This window comes from Lutjanus erythropterus, chromosome 13, assembly GCF_056507025.1.
Source record: "Lutjanus erythropterus isolate fLutEry1 chromosome 13, fLutEry1.hap2, whole genome shotgun sequence".
Taxonomy (NCBI): Eukaryota; Metazoa; Chordata; class Actinopteri; order Lutjaniformes; family Lutjanidae; genus Lutjanus; species Lutjanus erythropterus.
Window position 1 is genome coordinate 36,773,517 of NC_139329.1, and position 17,797 is coordinate 36,791,313.

General features: G+C 44.5%; 1 protein-coding gene across 1 annotated transcript in view; it reads left to right on the forward strand.

Annotated features, from left to right (window-relative positions):
* The first annotated feature begins 657 nt into the window (after window positions 1-657).
* Window positions 658-17,797, forward strand: part of spg11 (SPG11 vesicle trafficking associated, spatacsin) — a 20,958-nt gene continuing 3,818 nt past the window's right edge. Inside the window, exons 1-29 of the mRNA XM_084733917.1 lie at window positions 658-1,055; window positions 2,423-2,610; window positions 2,741-2,968; window positions 3,786-4,014; window positions 4,504-4,641; window positions 4,999-5,384; window positions 5,791-5,936; window positions 6,087-6,201; window positions 6,768-6,923; window positions 7,029-7,204; window positions 7,339-7,515; window positions 8,288-8,359; window positions 8,508-8,635; window positions 8,842-9,020; window positions 9,120-9,318; window positions 10,137-10,340; window positions 10,443-10,549; window positions 10,783-11,204; window positions 11,409-11,475; window positions 11,875-12,037; window positions 12,182-12,390; window positions 12,467-12,575; window positions 13,094-13,253; window positions 13,439-13,708; window positions 13,967-14,167; window positions 14,354-14,461; window positions 14,824-14,989; window positions 16,164-16,378; window positions 16,755-17,499. Coding sequence (XP_084590043.1) covers window positions 841-1,055; window positions 2,423-2,610; window positions 2,741-2,968; window positions 3,786-4,014; window positions 4,504-4,641; window positions 4,999-5,384; window positions 5,791-5,936; window positions 6,087-6,201; window positions 6,768-6,923; window positions 7,029-7,204; window positions 7,339-7,515; window positions 8,288-8,359; window positions 8,508-8,635; window positions 8,842-9,020; window positions 9,120-9,318; window positions 10,137-10,340; window positions 10,443-10,549; window positions 10,783-11,204; window positions 11,409-11,475; window positions 11,875-12,037; window positions 12,182-12,390; window positions 12,467-12,575; window positions 13,094-13,253; window positions 13,439-13,708; window positions 13,967-14,167; window positions 14,354-14,461; window positions 14,824-14,989; window positions 16,164-16,378; window positions 16,755-17,499 — 5,878 coding nt within the window. The 5' untranslated portion in view covers window positions 658-840. The remainder of the gene's footprint in view (window positions 1,056-2,422; window positions 2,611-2,740; window positions 2,969-3,785; window positions 4,015-4,503; window positions 4,642-4,998; window positions 5,385-5,790; window positions 5,937-6,086; window positions 6,202-6,767; window positions 6,924-7,028; window positions 7,205-7,338; window positions 7,516-8,287; window positions 8,360-8,507; window positions 8,636-8,841; window positions 9,021-9,119; window positions 9,319-10,136; window positions 10,341-10,442; window positions 10,550-10,782; window positions 11,205-11,408; window positions 11,476-11,874; window positions 12,038-12,181; window positions 12,391-12,466; window positions 12,576-13,093; window positions 13,254-13,438; window positions 13,709-13,966; window positions 14,168-14,353; window positions 14,462-14,823; window positions 14,990-16,163; window positions 16,379-16,754; window positions 17,500-17,797) is intronic.

The following is a 17,797-nucleotide window of genomic DNA, read 5'->3' on the forward strand; positions in this document are numbered from 1 at the left end:
ATCAAAGCTGAAGAAACAGCTGATGGGGTTTTCTAGTGAGTATCAAATCACATGACTAAAAACACCATCAGCTGTTTTCAGACTTGAGCTGATGAGTTCAAATACTTCATCATATCTGAGTCAGTCAGTAGTGTAAGTTGATGTCGTGTCATTTAAGGTCAGAGATCTATTTGAGCAGCTGATATAAACACTGAACCAGTGCTGCTACTCTGTGGAACATGGGTCTCGTTTCAAGACGCCATCTAGTGGAGTTCATGACAAACTGCAATGAGAACATGCTCTTAATAAATAAGTACACAGTCTGATGCTGAAGCAGATCACATTACATCACAATACAGGAGAACAATGAATCTAAGTCAGAATCTAACTGGAACAAACACTCTGTCTAATGTCACTGAAATGTTTGTGTTTTGTAATTTCTAACCCCTAAAAGCAGCAACTTTATTTTAATTTAAACTCTATAAATACTAGAACTTTATCATTAAAAAGTAATTGTCTAAATCTACTAGTTACTAGTTAATATTTGATTAAGTTTCATATATAAAAATACAAAACATAATAAAATATTAATGATTTCTCACTGACATCGGCTTTCGATTAAGTCGCCTGTTGTGCCGCTTCCCCATTGGTCAGATTTGGTCAGCTGACAGAGGAGAGGGGTGTCACGTGACTACCCGGACAGAGCTGCTGTTTACAGGACATGTTCCGATCCTGTCGCCGTAAACGCTGTCTGGCGGCGTTTAATTAGCTGTTTTATTAAAAAATGTCTCCCCGTTGAGCTCCTGAACTCTCGGGCTGATCAATAAATGAATTAATAGTTTGTCCATCGGACGTGTGAAGATGTTGGAGGCGGCTCGGCGGCTGGAGGAGAGCTCCACAGAGGTGTGTGTGATCCCGGAGAACCAGCACTGTGGAGAGGTGGCGGACATCCACAAAGCTGAACTGGCTCCCGGAGGCTCCCTGCTCGGGTGTCTGGGGGTCCGGGGACGGCTGGTGGTGTGGGACCCGGCAGACAGAGAGGCTCCTCCGGCCGCAGTGGACGGCTGCTACACGGAGTGAGTTCACTTCAGCTTCCCTGTTCAGAGAGTACAGTTTGTTTTTAGTCTGATTCAGGACATCTCTGCAATCACGCTTATATAATATGACATCCCAAAGAAACGACAAAAACATGAAGACATTCCTTATTAAATGACTTAAATTCATATGAGTCACTTTCCTCATGATCATACCACATCCTGTTTTTGATTCACCAAAGTATCACTTTCTACATCTGACATAAGTTTTTTAATGTAATATATTTTTTATGGCTGCGTTTGTAGAATAGATTTCTGGAGTCTATGAGGATCTCGATATTAGGGAGCAACAAAATTACAATATTACACCCATATTCTGATATAACATCAGGGTACTGAATCAGTAAACTTTCACCAGTATTTTTTGATCATTTTCAATTGAAATATGAATTTAAAACTTGAATTAAGAAGAAGGATAATGATAATCATTTTATTTATAAAGCACCTCTTAAAAACAGAGTTTACAAAGTGCTTTGACAGACAAACAGAGCAGGATACTCTGTAGGCAAAGTGACAACACAAAGCCAAAATAATGAGACAAGACAGAATCTAAAATTCAAGTAGCCACTAAAAGATAGGAAAAAAAATAATAATAAGACAGAACAGGAAGACAAGCAAACGTGTAGTTAAGAATGAATAGAAATAAAAGCATGACAATAAGAATAAAGAAAAAAGATGACATGCAATGTTAATATAAATAAACACAAATTAAAAGAATAAAAGAAGAATCTCTTTTTTTTCTGTCAATGCATATCAGATTTATTATTTAAAATATATGAGTGAAAGTTAACTGTTTTACTGTCCTGATTTCTTTTTGGACACTTAAATTCATTTTAGTATCCTTCCTCCGTTACACAGGGCTCAACAATAAGGATTGCCCACTTACCTAGGGCAAATAAAATTCCATATTAAAATTCCATACATTTGGCAGCTCACTTGCCCAGGTGGGGAAGTGGTAAAAAACAATGAAACTATTAAAGTAAGATAAGACTTTACTGATAGGAATTTTTTTTAACTTCCTCGTATAATGACTGGCATCTGCCCCCAAAATGTAGTACCACAAATACTAGACATATAAACGTACTTCTGTTCTGTACTATCATTACTTTTATTGTTCATTAATTCTCTTTGTTGTTTTGATGTTGTGAATAATCTTTTCAGAAAAGCACAACAAAATGTCAATGAAAAACAATTCTTTAGATATTTTACAAGCTGCACTGTGTACTGCACTATTTTCCTCTTGATCAATCTTAATGCTACAGCAGACTATGATTTTTTTTAGACAATAATATGCCTCTAACTTTAATCACCAACACTCAGAAACAATCTAAATGTTCTTCTACGTGCAGCTTTTCCTGGGAGGAGGTGACGGTGCAGAGTCGTGGCGTCAGTAGCTTCAGACTGCTGGCTGTTGGAGCTCAGTGTGACCTGAAGCTGCTGGAGGTGGAGGCAGAACGATCGGCCTCCATCTCTCTGCAGTGTGTCTGCGAATGTCCTGCAGATCGCCTGCTGCAGACCGTCAGAGAGCAGGACCCTGGTGAGTACCACGACCATCATCATCATCATCATCATCATCATCATCATCGTCATCATGTGCAGCCACAGAGGTCTGCATACGCTTTATTATGAATGTATAAATATTATATATAATAATATTTTGTTTCCAGGTGTGAGTGAGCTGAAGTCGCTGCGTGTTTTGTCGTTTGCTGCTGGCCGCTGCTGTGTGCTGCTGAACTGTGATTGGCTGCTGCAGCTGCAGTGGCAGCAGACGGAGGAGGAGCTGCGGACGTCGTCCTGCTGCAGCATCCAGCTGACTGACAGCAACAGACAGACTGCTGTTCACCACAGCGTCTGCAGAGAGACGCTGTTCATCCTCAGCTCCACTGGACTCATATGTATCCTCCACTGAGCACGACTTTACATCAGAGTCTTATACTGAAATAAAACCAGTAGTAGTAGTAGTAGTAGTAGAAATAAAACCAGCTCAACCAGTGAGTAGTTTAAAAGTTAAAGTAAAATAATTTAAGCTAAACTGAATTAAACTTAACTAAGTAAAACTAATCTTACCTAAATGAAATGAAACTAATCTAGCCTTGATTAAACTAATATACTTACTTCCATGAAATCAAGCTAAACTAAATGAAAATAAATTACACTGAACTAAACTGAGCTAAAGTAAACTTTCTTTTACACAGAGCTAAGCTAAAAAAAACCCTGAAGTTAGCTAAACTCTAGCTTGACTAAATCAAACTAAGTTAGCTGTGTGAGACCAAGCTAAGCTAACAAATTCAGCTCAAGGTAAAACTAACTAAATAAATAAGTTGTCAATAAGATCAATTAAACTAAGTTTTCCTGAAAAAAAACTAAAGTTAATCTATAAAACTAAACTCCACAATGATTCATTTATAATGGTACTGTATGTTGCAGAACCTTTTACAAGTGCAGTTCCTGTGATTTGATATTGCACTTGGCCACATTGCATGATCAATAATATTTGGATTAATTGTTCAGCCCCAGTTCAAACAAGCAGAACTAAGCTACACAAATATTAAAGTACTAGTAGTTTGACTAAAACATATTAAATCAAAGTCAGATTTCTGGCCTTTTTCTGAGCTTTTAGCCACAAAAAAAACCCAAACCTGGATCTTGTGTCTCTGTCTTTGTAAAGTCCTTGTGGATCCCAGCTGTCTCTTCTTTAATTCTGACCTCCAGCTGTGTACAACATCTGTGATGGCGCTCTGCTGGCCACCGTTGACCTCCCTTCTTACCTGAGCTCCAGCCTGGTAGAAGACGACCTCATCGCCTTGTCTTCCTCCTCCTTCCTCTCCTCCTCCTCCTCTTCCTCCTTCTGTCTCCTCCAGGTGTCGGCTGATCTCAGCACAGCCGTAGCCGTCACTCAGTCTCACAGCGCCATCGCGGTTGACCTCAACCACTACTTCAGGTACACTATGTCTGTGTTTTCCATTTTTACTTTTTACTTGGTCTTTCACAGCTATAACAGTCTTTATTGTATCAACATTATTTTGTCCAACACCCTGTTTGTGTCTTTTGTTTAAATGTGTAGTTATTTATAAATGAAACATACAAGTGGAACTTTACTGTTTCAGTACTCTGTGATGTTCGTCAAATTAGGAATATGGATAAATATATTTATTATTCCGGCTATAATAACATCTGATTTGACGGATTATGTCAAAGCATTTCATGTGAATTCTTAGGCAGAATTCTTTCTTAAAGTCAAAGTATGTTTGTGAAGTTTAAAGGTGGATTTGTTAGACCCCTGCTCTTGTCTCTGCCAAAATTTGTCTGATGTTGATGTTTGTGGCTGTAGGAACATTAAATCGACATCAGATCAGCGTCTGTCCAGAGAGACGTACTTTTCTCTGTCCAGGTATCAAACAAACTTCAGAGTGATATTTCTGTTTCTCAGGATGTATCCAGACCACCTGCTGTGTGCTGTCCCTCCCTCTCGTCCTCCTCTCAAACCCCAGCAGCCGAGAGACCAGGACAGCCTGTCGAGCTCCAACTGCAGCCTCGCCGCCCTCGGATCAACCTTCAGTACCGACCGGTAAACTACTGACCAACCCACAGACTTTTAGAGATGATGAGACTCCAGAGATAACTGCCACCACGAGGTCTATGTTAGGTTTGCCTTCCAGTAAATGGATAGATTGGCCAGAAAATCTCTGCAGAATGACGAAATTTAATTAAAAATGTTATTTTGACACATTTTGCCTTTAACAAATGTTCCACTTCTTGCGATTTGAAAATTGCCAGAGGCCTTATTACGATTTGAATAAAATTTCAGTTATACAACAGTCAGAACTTCCTGTAACTTTCAAAGAAAGAATTTTGTTAGTTCGCCTTTCTCTTCACATCAAACCATCACATCAGATCTTGACTTTTTAACTTAAACTCCTTTTAGCTCCTGGGAAGCTCGTCTGGCCTCCATGTACAGCAGAGCCCAGCAGGCTACAGCTCCCTCTTCATCATCCTCATCCCAGCCTGCTGAGACCTCCTGGTCCTCCTCCCTGCCCCACCTGGAGTCCCACCAGGCTCCGACCTCGGCCCACAGCAGAGCGCCTCGCGGCGGGGCGACCGTTGATTTCTCTGTCCCCGAGTCGTCCGCTCCGTCTCTGCTCACTGTGTCTGAGTTCTCCGCTCAGCTGACCTTCGTTTCCCCTGGCAACAAACGGACCACAGTGGCCTTATGGGATTTAGAGTCTGGGACTGTGAGCCACCACCAGGCGGAGGGTGAGGCGGCTCCGGTTCAGCGCTGTGGAGAGAGACAGCACCGACTGCTGCTGAAGAGTAAGTCAACCACAGACACACAGAAAAGTTATTTTAACTGACCAACAGAGAAGAGAAACATTTCAGTGAAACGTTCTCGTGACAGTTTGCAAAAACAAAACAAAACATAATTTTCTGTCTGTTATGCAAAAATAAAACTAAAGCTCAGTTGTTACACTGTGCAGAAATACAATAAAACATCTGACCTAAACAAATTGTTGTCAGACATTCGTTTAAAAATCACAGTTATCTGCTTTTTCACTGTTTGCTTCTTTGAAAAATGTGCTGGCTGTGTTTGAAAGAAAACTAAAAACCTGCAGGGGTTTCTATTTTTATTTTAGTCAACACACCAAAACAAAACAACAGCCGCTATATTCACTTCCAGTTATTTCAGCGTCTGTCTGTCTGTCTGTCTGTGTGTCTGCAGAGGCTGGTGTCTTCCAGGTCTTGTTCTCAGTGTCCCAGCAGGACTTGCTCAGCAGGCTGATGCTGTTTGGCAGTGCAGCGACAGTAGACGCAGTCTGTCACCTGAACAACTGGGGGCGCTGCTCCATCCCCATCCATGCCCTGCAGGTCGGCCTGACGTGTCACGGATCCCCTCTGACTTACAGAGGAGGCTGTTAGAAAGTGACCTAACTATCAGAAATGTATCATCATGGATGATCTATAGATGCTGTTTGGATGAAAAAAGTCTCTCTTCGGTTTGTTTTGTTTGTTTCACAGGCTGGACTGAAGAACCGTCAGCTGGACACGGTGGATTTCTACCTGAAGAGTAAAGAAAACATCCTGGATCCTGCTGCTGATCAGCCAGCAGGAGCCACATGCAGCCTGACAGACAGTACGCACACAAAATTCATAAACTGTTTTCTTTAAAGGGGCACTTGACCCCAAAATTTAAAAAAATGTCCCCTGGCCTGTAGTGCTATTTATCCATCTAGAGAGTCTTGGTTTGAGCTGCAGAGATGTCTGCCTTGTCTCGGATATAATGGAACAAGACGGCTTCCAGCTTTTGGTGCTGAAAGCAGTTTAATGTGGGAACTATTTTCTCTCTACCATCCGCCAACTGCAGTACAGGTAAGAGGGAAAATACGTGTTTTGGATTTTGCAGTTGGTGGATGGAAGAAAGAAAATAGTTCCTACATGATATCTCTGGAATTATGCATTTGATTTGATCGATCAATTTCTGCATTGATGTTTTTAATATTTTATTAGAAATGCATGCATTTTATTTTATTTTGCACAAATATTGGCTTTAATTGTTGCAGTTTCATACATTATGTTGTGTATAAAGCTGTGTGCATGCTGTGTGTAGTTTATGTTGCTGACCTGTGTGTGTGTGTGTGTGTGTGTGTGTGTGTGTGTGTGTGTGTGTGTGTGTGTGTGTGTGTGCGTGTGTGTTTGCAGGTGTCCAGGAGTTGTGTCCTGCGTTGGACCTGCTGTGTTCGGCTGTCAGAGACTCTAACAGTGAAGCTCAGAGCCGACAGTTCTCTGAGCAGCTGCTCAACATCACCATGAGCTTCGTCAACACACAGATCCGCTCAGTCCTGTCCAACACACACCGTAAGACAACACACACACACTTCTGTCCTGTTCGGCACACACACTTCTGTCCACAGCTGTTAGCTTAGTTTTCTGCAAGTTAAAGGAGGTCTGTTGTGTCTGCAGATGAGGACGCAGACGTGCGAAGCTGCGTGGACGTTCTGGACCGGTACGTCATTGAACTGAGGACCTACATGAAGAAGTTTCCCTGGTCTGCAGGGGGCGACACCTCCAGCACCAGTTCTGCTGATCCTGCTCAGGAGGAGGCTCAGAGAGACGAGTGGGAGCAACTGCAGACAGAGGTGACCTTTATACCTGTGTTTTTGTGTTTTTGTCTTTCTATTTAACGTTTCGTAACTCTCTGTGTCTGTGTGTGTGTGTGTGTGTGTGTGTGTGTGTGTGTGTGTGTGTGTGTGTGTGTGTGTGTGTGCTGCAGGAAGTTGTTCGTCAGTCCATCCTGACCAATCAGATCCCCAGAGCTCAAGCTGTCCTGCGGAGGCGGAGCCGTCCTGAGCAGCGTCTGTCGGCTCTGAGGATGGAGGGTCTGCGTCAGGTTTTCTCCTGCCTGCAGCGCCGAGACCTGCAGACCGCCAACACTCTCCTCACCAACATGGTCAGAACACACACGCTACAGGAGTCAATCAGTTAATCAATCAAACAGTTAGCAGTGCTGTCGTTAGTATGTTAACTTATTGAAAGGTAGTCAGTGTGATGGAATTCCATACTTGTTAATGTGTGCTAAAGGAATAGTCCAACATTTCTGTTTAAGCTTTCTGTCTGAGAGTCAGATGTTCAGATGGACGTCAGTCTCATGTCTGTGTGTTCACTTCAGAGCTGGCAGGACATGGATAGTCTATCTTAGCAACAGCTAGTCTGCCTCTGTCCAAAGTTTAAAAATACACCTACCAGCATGGATGCATTACTGAATGGGCCTACTGGGCACAGACCCAAAGGCCCAAAGGGTCAGGTGTCCCTCTGGACTTCACCAACAAAATACCTCTCAAAGAGACACAAACCCACTATGAAGAGACACGTAATGAACATAATGATACGCAAAACAGCCATAAAAGACACAAAATATCTACAAGAAGACACAAATGGCTGCAAAAAGATGCAAAATAGATACAAAGAAGACCACTAAGCGACATAAAGTAACTACATAGAGACACAAAATGACTACAGAGACAAAAACAACTACAAAGAGAAACAAAATGGACAACAAAAAAATGGCACAGATGAACTACAGAGACACAAACGACCATAAAGGGACAGAAAATACCACAAAACAACCACAAAGAGACACAAAACTCCTCAACAAACAGTAGGAATGATAGCATGCTAACGTTAGCAGTCAGCTAAATGTTGCAGTCTTTCTGTATTTTCAGGGTTTCAGTGTGAAGAAGCAGCTCCACAGTATCTGCCTCTACACCAACGACAAGGACCTCAGAGAGTTTGTGGTGAGTTCACAGTAAACACAACCATCGATAATCCTCTTCCTATCTGACGGTGTCAACGCTGCCTGTCAGCGGTCCTCTGTTTTTATTCATGTCTTCTTTATCTGCATCTTTACAAGTCTTTGTGGCCTCTGATTGGTTGATTGATCAGGTGGAGGAGCTGTCAGGGCGGAGCTGTTTTCCAGAGGAGGAGATGCAGAGTGTGGAGTTCATACGGGAGATGGAGAAGTTGGGATCGCTGCCTGCGTCCCGCTGCCCTGAGAACACCACGTCACAGAAGTAAAGAGACTGCATGTTTTACCTCGTCAGATTAATGACCTCTTAGTTTAATTAATAATCGAACATCAAGTCACTTTTTGTTTTCTGTTCTTCAGCCACCTCTGTGTCCCATCCGAACTTCTTTGTCATCTTCTCTGAATCTTTTGTGTTCCTCCTCTCAATCTCAGGTCTCACCTGTCTCACCTCTCCTTGCTCCTTCTTTTCAGGGCGGTTCAGATGGTCCGCAGGGAGACGGGTGGTGGTGAGGAGGCTCTGGAGGAGCTGGTGGGACAGAGGAGGTCTGAGGGGGACGGAGCGCTCTGGAGGAACCTTCGACTGGACTGGGTGAGGAACTGGGACCAGAGCTGCCAGACCGCCATCCTTCTGTCTAGACTCCAGCACACAGGTAGCCTCCGACAGTCCTCACAGTGTTTCCTAAAAGTCACATTTCATCCTCTTTAATATATATATCGTTTCCCTTCCGTCTGTGTTTTTGGCTCATTAGAGTTGAATTCCTGTGACTCTGCGGTGTTGTGGCGTTACCTGACCGCCCTGCACGACCAGCGCCGGGTGGTTGACTGGATTGACTACAGCAGGGAGACCTCCAGCGCCCCCCGGTGGCCTGAGTTAACCCCAGAACTGGTCAACAACTACACAGTCTGCAGCACCTACATGAGAGAGAACATCCTGGACCTGCTGGCCAGGTAACAGCAGCCACTTTCACCACTGTGATCGTTCATCACTCAACAGAAATGAATGACTTTCTTAAGAATTTTCATCCAACTAAGCATAATTGATATAAATTCAATAATTTATCAATAATATTTTCAAGATCTTGTTGCTCTGGATTTCTCATCTGGAGTGTCTGATTTCAGTCAATGAAGGTGTGTGTGTTTGTAGTAACATACGAGTGCCACAAGATGGCAGTAGCTGCATTTGGCCGAATGGGAACCTTGCTAGTTAATCAGTTTTCAGCAACATGTTCTGCAATAAAAACCTTGTTAAGAAATGAAGGGTTTCAGTCCAGTGAAATGCTGGAGACCTTTAAAAATGCATACAGAAAGTTTATATAATATAATATGTTTCATGCTTCTGTTTTCTGTTTCATGTTTGTTATTTTAAAGGCCTTCAAGGGTTGGGCATTCGAAATAAGCAGCAGCTAAAAATTGTACTAAAATATGACCAGTTTATACTTATCAAAGAAACAGAGAAACAGAAATAAAAGCCTGTCTCTAATACAAGCCTGCTTTAAAAAAAAAAAAAAGGCCTGACACTTGTTTGTCACTTGTGAATCTCCTCAAAGTAGGATCAGTAAAGTTTATCTAATTTATCAGGTTGTGGTTGAAGTAAATGGAGCCCTGGTCACTATTTGTACACAAGTATACAGAAGGAAGCTTACAGTATACAAGCGCAGTTAGATTTTCCATGTTTTTTGATGTTGCAGCCAGAGAGATGAGCACTAAACTAAATGACTTTGGCCAGCAGACTTCTTACTTGGTTCATGTCCGTGTTTTTCCTGCAGGAGAGGTCTGTTCATCCCGGAGGAGCTGGCAGACTTGGAGCAGCTGCTGTGGAGGCTGGCTCAGGGTGGAGGGGTGATGACTTCGTCCCCACCCGTCCCTCAGTACCGCTCCCCCCTCGGCCTCGACCTCCACAGCCTCCTCATCACCTTCTGCCTGGACCACGGCCTGCAGTACCTGCTCTACACCTACCTGGAGCACTACAGGTCAGTTTTGATAGTTTCAGATTCACAACCGCATAATTGATTGTGAAATATCAGTTAGATAATTAGCTGCTAATGAGCGAACTCTGTGTCCGTCCTCCACAGGTTGACACCCAGAAACTGTCCCCTTTTGACCAGTGAGAGCCTGTCTGGGAGCCAGCCCTGGTTTGAGATGCTGGTGAAGATCCAGGAGATCACCAGAGATCTGTCAGGTACCAAACCGCGGCAGCATCGGCTCCGACCAGGACGGCAATTTAGCTGATTAATAATTTGTCTTTTTATGAAGCGAAAATTTATTTTAGTTAGATTTAGTTTTATTTGCTTAAGTGCAGTTCAGTTGACTTCATCTTAATTTCATTAGATGTTAAATTAAACTTCTGCATACATGTAAACCTTGTCAGTTTGTTCCCTCTGACTGTCTCACTGTCTCTGTCTGTTGTCCCAGATCCAGGACTGGTGTTCCAGGCCAGTTTAACCAGTGCTCAGGTGCTGTTGCCAGGCAGCCAGGCGTCTCTCAGCAGTCTGCTGTTGGAGGGACACAGTCTGCTCGCCCTTGCCGCCGTCATGTTCGCCCCCGGTGGAATCGACCAGGTGAACAACAGAACCTCTGAACCCACCAGGTTTACTGTAAAAGCACAGCTAATGTTTATGCGTTTGTGCTTTTTGGTCTTGAGCAGTTCTCTGTGTGCTTCCTGTGTGCAGGTTCTTGCTCAGGGTGAAAGGTCGGGCAGGTCAGAGAGGACAGTCGACCCCCAGGTCCTGAAGATGGCGCTGGCCCCCTACCCCAAACTGAGGGCCGCCCTGTTCCCCACTGGGCCTCGAGGAAACAGCTCGTCCTCCGACGTCTCCGTCTACCACCTCCTGCAGGTACGCTCGCACCCGTCAGCCGTGCTCCTCATTTAAATGTTCAACTCATGGGAGCCAATTAGAGCACAGAGTTCATCCTGTAATCCTGCTGCAGTGGAGCTGCTTTTAATGAGAACAGTCACACGTGAGCACGTCAGCTGCTTGTTACAGTAGATTGTAGCATGTTGTAGTCAAGTTGAAGGCATATTATTGTTTTTTTTCCAGTCGCTCCATCCTCTGGACCCGTCCAGGCTGTTCGGCTGGCAGGCAGCAAACACCCTCAACTCCACCGGTGAGTTCTGAAAAGCTGCTGAAAGCTCATGATCCCTGTAACTGTCCAGTAAACACACTTCACTGCTCTTCAGCTCAGATGAAGCTCCTTCTTAGAAACATTTTGAGCCACGAGAGCAGCGTGGTTTCTGTGCTGGCATTGGTCCTCAACAACTTTAATGAACTTTGACCAGCCAAGTCATGGTAGCAGCCAAACACGTGTGTGGTGATGGTCACGACCCTGCATTCACGCAGGTGTGATCACGCCATTAGTCTGGATAATTTTAATGCATGTTTTTTGGTTTGATTTTATCTGATCATATTCAGATTCTGTTGTTTGTTGTTTTATCTCAGTAGCTGCCCTGACGTCTACGAGCTGTTTGAATATGTAAATTAAACTCACTGGGATTGTTCTCCACAGAAACATCAGAGCTGCCTCACTTCTCCAGCCCTCACCTGGTCAACAGGTTCGCTCTGGTGGAGAACCTGGACTTCCTGTATTACCTCCGTCATGGCCGACCATCTTTTGCATACGCCACTTTCCTCGTGCAGCAGCTGAGCAGCTGCAGTGACGTCACGCTAATGTGAGTTTGACGCACCGAACTACAGCTGCTCATCCTGGGAAAGTCAAGTGGAGTCACTGGTCATGTGACACGTGTGTGTGTGTGTGTGTGTGTGTGTGTGTGTGTGTGTATGTGTGTGTGTCTGTGTGTGTGTGTGTGTTTTAGGCTGCAGCAGGCCCAGCAGCAGGTGTACAAGTTGGCCCTGCAGTGTTTCAACGTGCCGTCTGTGGCGTCAGCGGGCGTCTGTTTCTGTGAGATGCTGGGAGCCTGCAGCCTGAAGCTGAGGGTCGACATCAGAGCCATGAACATCATCCTGCAGCACTGGAACCAACACGACACACACACTGCTCCGACACAGCATCTACACACACTGGGTAAACACGACACACACACTGACCCATGATAGCTTCTACACACACTGGGTTCACACGCTGATTTGTCTCTTTTCAGTGTCTAAAGGTGTAAAGCTGGTGGAGGCGGAGCCTGGAGCGGCAGAGGAGCTGATTGGCTACCTGGAAGCTGCAGTGACAGACAACCTGGAGCAGAAAGGCATCAGCAGGTTAGACTCCTCTTCATTACATTCTAGTCTTTTCTAGTCTGACTCCAGAGAGGCTCGTGCTGGCATCTGATTTGGTCCAGTTTTTATTTGCTTCTGGTGTTTTTTGAATGTTTTTTGTTTTGATACATTAAATAAAATCTACATTTCACCAACACTAATTCCATCAGTACAACAACAGTCTGTCAATCTGTTTTTTGTTTTTTATTTTTTTTTAATGGACCTGTCTCTATCAAACAACTAATCAGGCACTTCAAGCCCAGCAAAATGTACGTGTATGTTTGGTGCATCATTTGATGGCAAGGTTTTATGTTGTGTTTGTTAAAATTGTCTGCTGCAGCTTTAATAACCTGAGAACTACAGTAAAAACAGCTGTCTCTGCCGTCCACAAACCAAAATGGTTTCAATGAAAAAACAACATATGTATTAATAAGAATCTGTACAAGGAAGGTTTATACATATTTAAAAGTGTGTGTGTGCGTGTGTGTGTGTGTGTGTGTGTGTGTGTGTGTGTGTGTCAGGTCGTGTTACGAGGCGGCTCAGGAGTGGGCGTTGCCTGTTCAGTTCTGTCAGCTCCACGGTCTGAAGCTCAGCTCTGTTTACCCCACCCACTGCGCCGATGACGGACAGTTCATCCACTTCCTGTTGTTTGTCCAGCTGCACAGCTTCCCGCCCCAGCAGGTGAACACACACCTCCACAATCATATCATGTTCCTCTGCAGCAGTTTCACATCAGCAGATTCCAGTGTAACGGCGTGTTCACACCGACAGCAACGTGAATTTGTGGCGTGTTTATATATGATGTCAGTGGAGTCAGTGGAGAGATGCAGGCTCCTTCCTCTGACCGTATTTGGTTCTTCCTCCAGGTGAGGTCACTGGCAGCTCAGTTTGGTCCCACCCTGCAGGCTCACCTGAGTCTGGCCTTCCAGGACCTGCAGGTGTACAGTCAGAGGAGGAGCTGTGGCTCTGAGGAGCAGTCAGACTCTCTGAGCACAGAGGAGGCCCCTGGGAGCCCCACCGAGCTGTTCCAGGTCCTTCTGCAGAGCCAGGAGGAGGCGGCGCCCTGCAGGTACCTGCTGCAGGAGGCGCTGGTTCAACGCTGCCCAACGCTGGCTGTCATGGCCGCCTGTCAACAGGTAACCACCCAGCGATCCCTGCGACTGAACACAGGGTTGCACCAACAGTTTTAAAAATCCATATTTTAACTTTGACTTATTACCTTAAAATTGAGGAAGATTAAATTCAATTCAGCGTCCAAACGCTTTTTAAATCTTTACCACAGAATGGAGACGTCCTTTTCGCAGATCATAGGGAGATAAATAGAATTAGGGAGATCTCTAAATGTACTTATTATTAGATATATTCAGCATGTGTTAAACCTGCTTGATCTTCAGGGGGAGGAGCTTCTGCCGTGCCTGTGTGTGTGGGTGTTGACCTCCGTCGATGGCGTCACAGCTGGTGAAGCCACGTCCCACCTGGTCGAAGCTCCTCAGCACCACGAGTGGACGCTGCACGACCTGTCGATCATCTGGAGGACGCTGCTGGGGCGGGGCCACGTCAGGCCCCTCCTACGAGGCTTCGAGCTCTTCCAGAGGGTAAAACAATCTGCGGCATATTAAAGTTATTCTGTCATTACCTGAATGTCACATTGTTTCTAAATGAAAGAAAACAGACAATGAAAAGCTAATATTTTGAAAATAAATGAGTTTAACAGAACAAGATTACTTTGCTTGAAAAATACACACAAACACAAATCAGTAACTTTTGTGTCTGTCTCTCAGGACTGTTCTCTGGTTTTGGTGTTGAGGATGTTCGAGTTGTGTTGTGACTACAGGAACTTCACCGAGGCCAAAGCGAAGCTGTTGGACTTCCAGAGGACGCTCATCGCTGTAAGGAAACGCACGTGAATTCACATTTTGTCATACCAGTTTTCTGAAACACTGGATGGATGAAAACCCTTCATTGGAAGCAGTGTGAAATAAAAATCCATCACTTCATCGTCCAAACAATCACATTGTTCAGTCACAGTTCAGAGCGACAGAAGCGGCTGGTACTTGTTATGATTCTAAGCTGCTCTGATGTTCTCCTGTCGCACTGAATTTGACGTTTGTCATTGTGTGTCCCATTGCAAGAGATTTTGACAGCTGACACGACTGACACGCGGCTTCATGACTCATTCAGAAGAGGGACTCCTCTTTGAAGTTTGAAGCCAGTGCTTATTTCTCTGATTTCTTTCTCTTTGCTGATGTAGCTGAGGAATGGTGGCGCGGCGCCCTCTGGTGGACTCCCCCTGCAGTGGGTGGAGAGCCAGGCCTCCGTGCTGCTCCTCACTATGCTGCAGCGCTGCTCATCGCAGTATGACCTCCACCGGCTGCTGCAGCTCCTGGCCGATGTCGACAAACTCCTCAAATCCAACGGTGAGATCAGAGAGTCAGAATCAGTTCCTCTCACTGCATCTAAGTACAAATTCTTTGTTACTGTACTTAAGTAGAGTTTTCAGATACCTGTACTTCTGACAACTTTCTACTTTTACTCTCTTATGTTTGAACACAAATATCTGTTCTTTCTTTTCCTTACATTTTCAAAACAGCCTCATTAGTTTAAATGCATCTGAGGGGAATTATTAATTATTCTTAGTCTGCATAACTGAGCACCGCCTTCCCAACATCAAGATTGATTTCAGCTTCAATGGATGGAACAATAACGCAAAGAAAAGAAGATTCCTTGGTAGAGTCATCAGTGCATATCATGTATGATAGACGCAAATGATGATGAGACAAAAAAAGACAGCATAAAAAGACAAAAAGTGACATAATGACAAAAAATATGTAACGTAAGTTGACATAACGAGACTTAAAATGATGATGACGATAAAATGATGATCAACAAAAAATGATGGAACAAGATGAAAAAGATGTTAGAAAGTGAAAAAGATACAAGACAAAAAAGTGATGTAACAAGACAAAAAGGACAAAAGACATAACAAGATGACAAACGAGTTAAATGTAACAAGATGAAAAAGACGTAGATAAAAAGACAAGATGAAATATGATGAAACAGACAAAAAGGATGTGCTAAAACGGGGAAGATGTAACAAGATGAAAAATAACAGAACAAGGCGAAAAAGATGTTACAAGACAAAATATGACAAAATGGACAAAAAGGATGTAACAAAACCAAAATGAAAAATGACAGAACAAGACGAAAAAACAACATAAAATACACAACGGGATGAAAACTGGCACAGCAAGATGAAAATTGACATAAGACGAAAATTACATACTTTTTTACTTACTTTTACATTTCAGAGCCTGTACTTTTTCGCCTTTACTGCAGGAAAGAAGTTGAATCAGTACTTCTACTTTTACTAGAGTCTTTCTTCACACAACTATCTGTACTTCTACTTGAGTAAAGAATGTTTGGACTTCTTCCACCTCTGGTTGCAGCCCAGGAGATGTCAGGGATTATTGATTGTTATTATTACAGACTTGATTATCATCTTGGCACGCAGCAGCTCCCAGCATCCTCTCAAAAAGATGTTCGTACGCAGCTGAATGTTGTATGACATTTATCATTCTTGTGTGTGTTCAGGTCCAGACTTCAGGAAGCTGAGTCAGCTCAGTCAGCTGCTGCAGGGCTCGGAGGTCGGCCTGTCTTCCAGGCTGCTGCAGTGCGCTTCTCCCTCCGTCCAGCAGGAGGAGTTCCAGGCTACAGTGGACGCTCTGCAGGCCAGGGGGCGCTACAGCCAGGCGCGGCAGGTCGCCCAGCTGGCTGGCCTGTCCGTCCACCGCCTGCTACTCAGTCAGGTCTGATCCACCACACACTACACATCCACATTTCACACTCATGCAGTTATTTTCTATTTCAGTTTTGTTTTAAAAAACGCCTAAAAACATGGCAACGTGCATCACAATTTTTTTTGAAAAGCTGCTGCGTAATCAGCCACTTTAGGCTCCAGCAGTCCCAACAAATGTCTGCGAAATCCTGGAGGGAGTAAAGGTCCTGGCTTCAACCCTGACCTCTTCACTTTTCTTTTTCACAGAAAAGTTCTCTTATACCGCTTGCTTCTGTCACATTTTTTTAATAAAGTTTGATAATAATTTAAGGAATTCTTTATCAAAAGTGAATCCACTGTGGGTTCATTTTCTGATGTTTTATGAGACTTTTCTTTCTTCCATGCAGCTTCTCCAGGAGGTAAACTCCCAGAGGTCCAAGCGGCAGTGGAGACGGTTGGAGATGCGAGTGAGTTTCTGGAGGAAATGTCACGAGCAGCTGAAGGCCGACAGCACCGACGCAGAATCGGCGTCCCGGTTCTTCCTGTTGCAGGCTGAAACCGGGACTCCGGTCTCCTCCGAGGCCGCCGAGGCTCAGACGGAGCTGCTGGACGTCCAGGAGCGCTGCCTGCTGCTCTGCCTCGCCGCTCACTGGCTCTCCCTGCTCAGCCCGGCTCCCGCGGACCAGCTGGAGAGCCTGGAGAAGAAGCTGTGGGTCAGCCGGGTCCGGCGACGGGTCCTCGCTGCCGCCATGGAGAAGGAGAGCGTCTTCAACCTGCCACCGGCCGCCGTCACGCCTGAAATGAACACGTACGAGGTTCTCATGAAGGAGTTCTCCTTCTCCAACATCTCAGGCCTGAACACAGAGAGGTGTCTCAGTCTGGAGGGACTCCCGGGTCCCTCCGAGGACCAGGACAAGCCAAGTGTCGACCCGGCGTTGAGTCCAGAGGAGAGGAGCATCCTGGCTGCTCTGATTGGTCAGTTATTAGATGAAGGCAGTATTCATGAAGCCAGCCGGGTCTGCCGATATTTCTCCCTGCACCACCCGGACATGTGGGTGGTGCTGCGGTGCCGAGGTCTGGCCTCTGGAGAGCTGAACCCTGAACCACAAGACGAGGCATCAGAAGGTCTGACGAAGAAGAGCCTGACCAGCTGTAAGTCTTCCTCTGACCTGAAATATACTTTACACACCTGTTATCACCATATTCTGCTGACTAATTTCAATACAATACCTTAAAAATAATCAATATTCAATCCCATAAATTCACATTTCAGCCTCTTAATGTGAGTATTTTCTGGTTTCTTTACTTCGAATATCTTTGAGTTGTGGACAAAACAAGAAGTTTCAGTTTTGGGAAACACTAATCAGTGTTTTTCACTATTTTCTGACATTTTACCGACCAAATAATTGATCATTTAATTGAGAAAATAGTCAACAGATTAATCGACAAT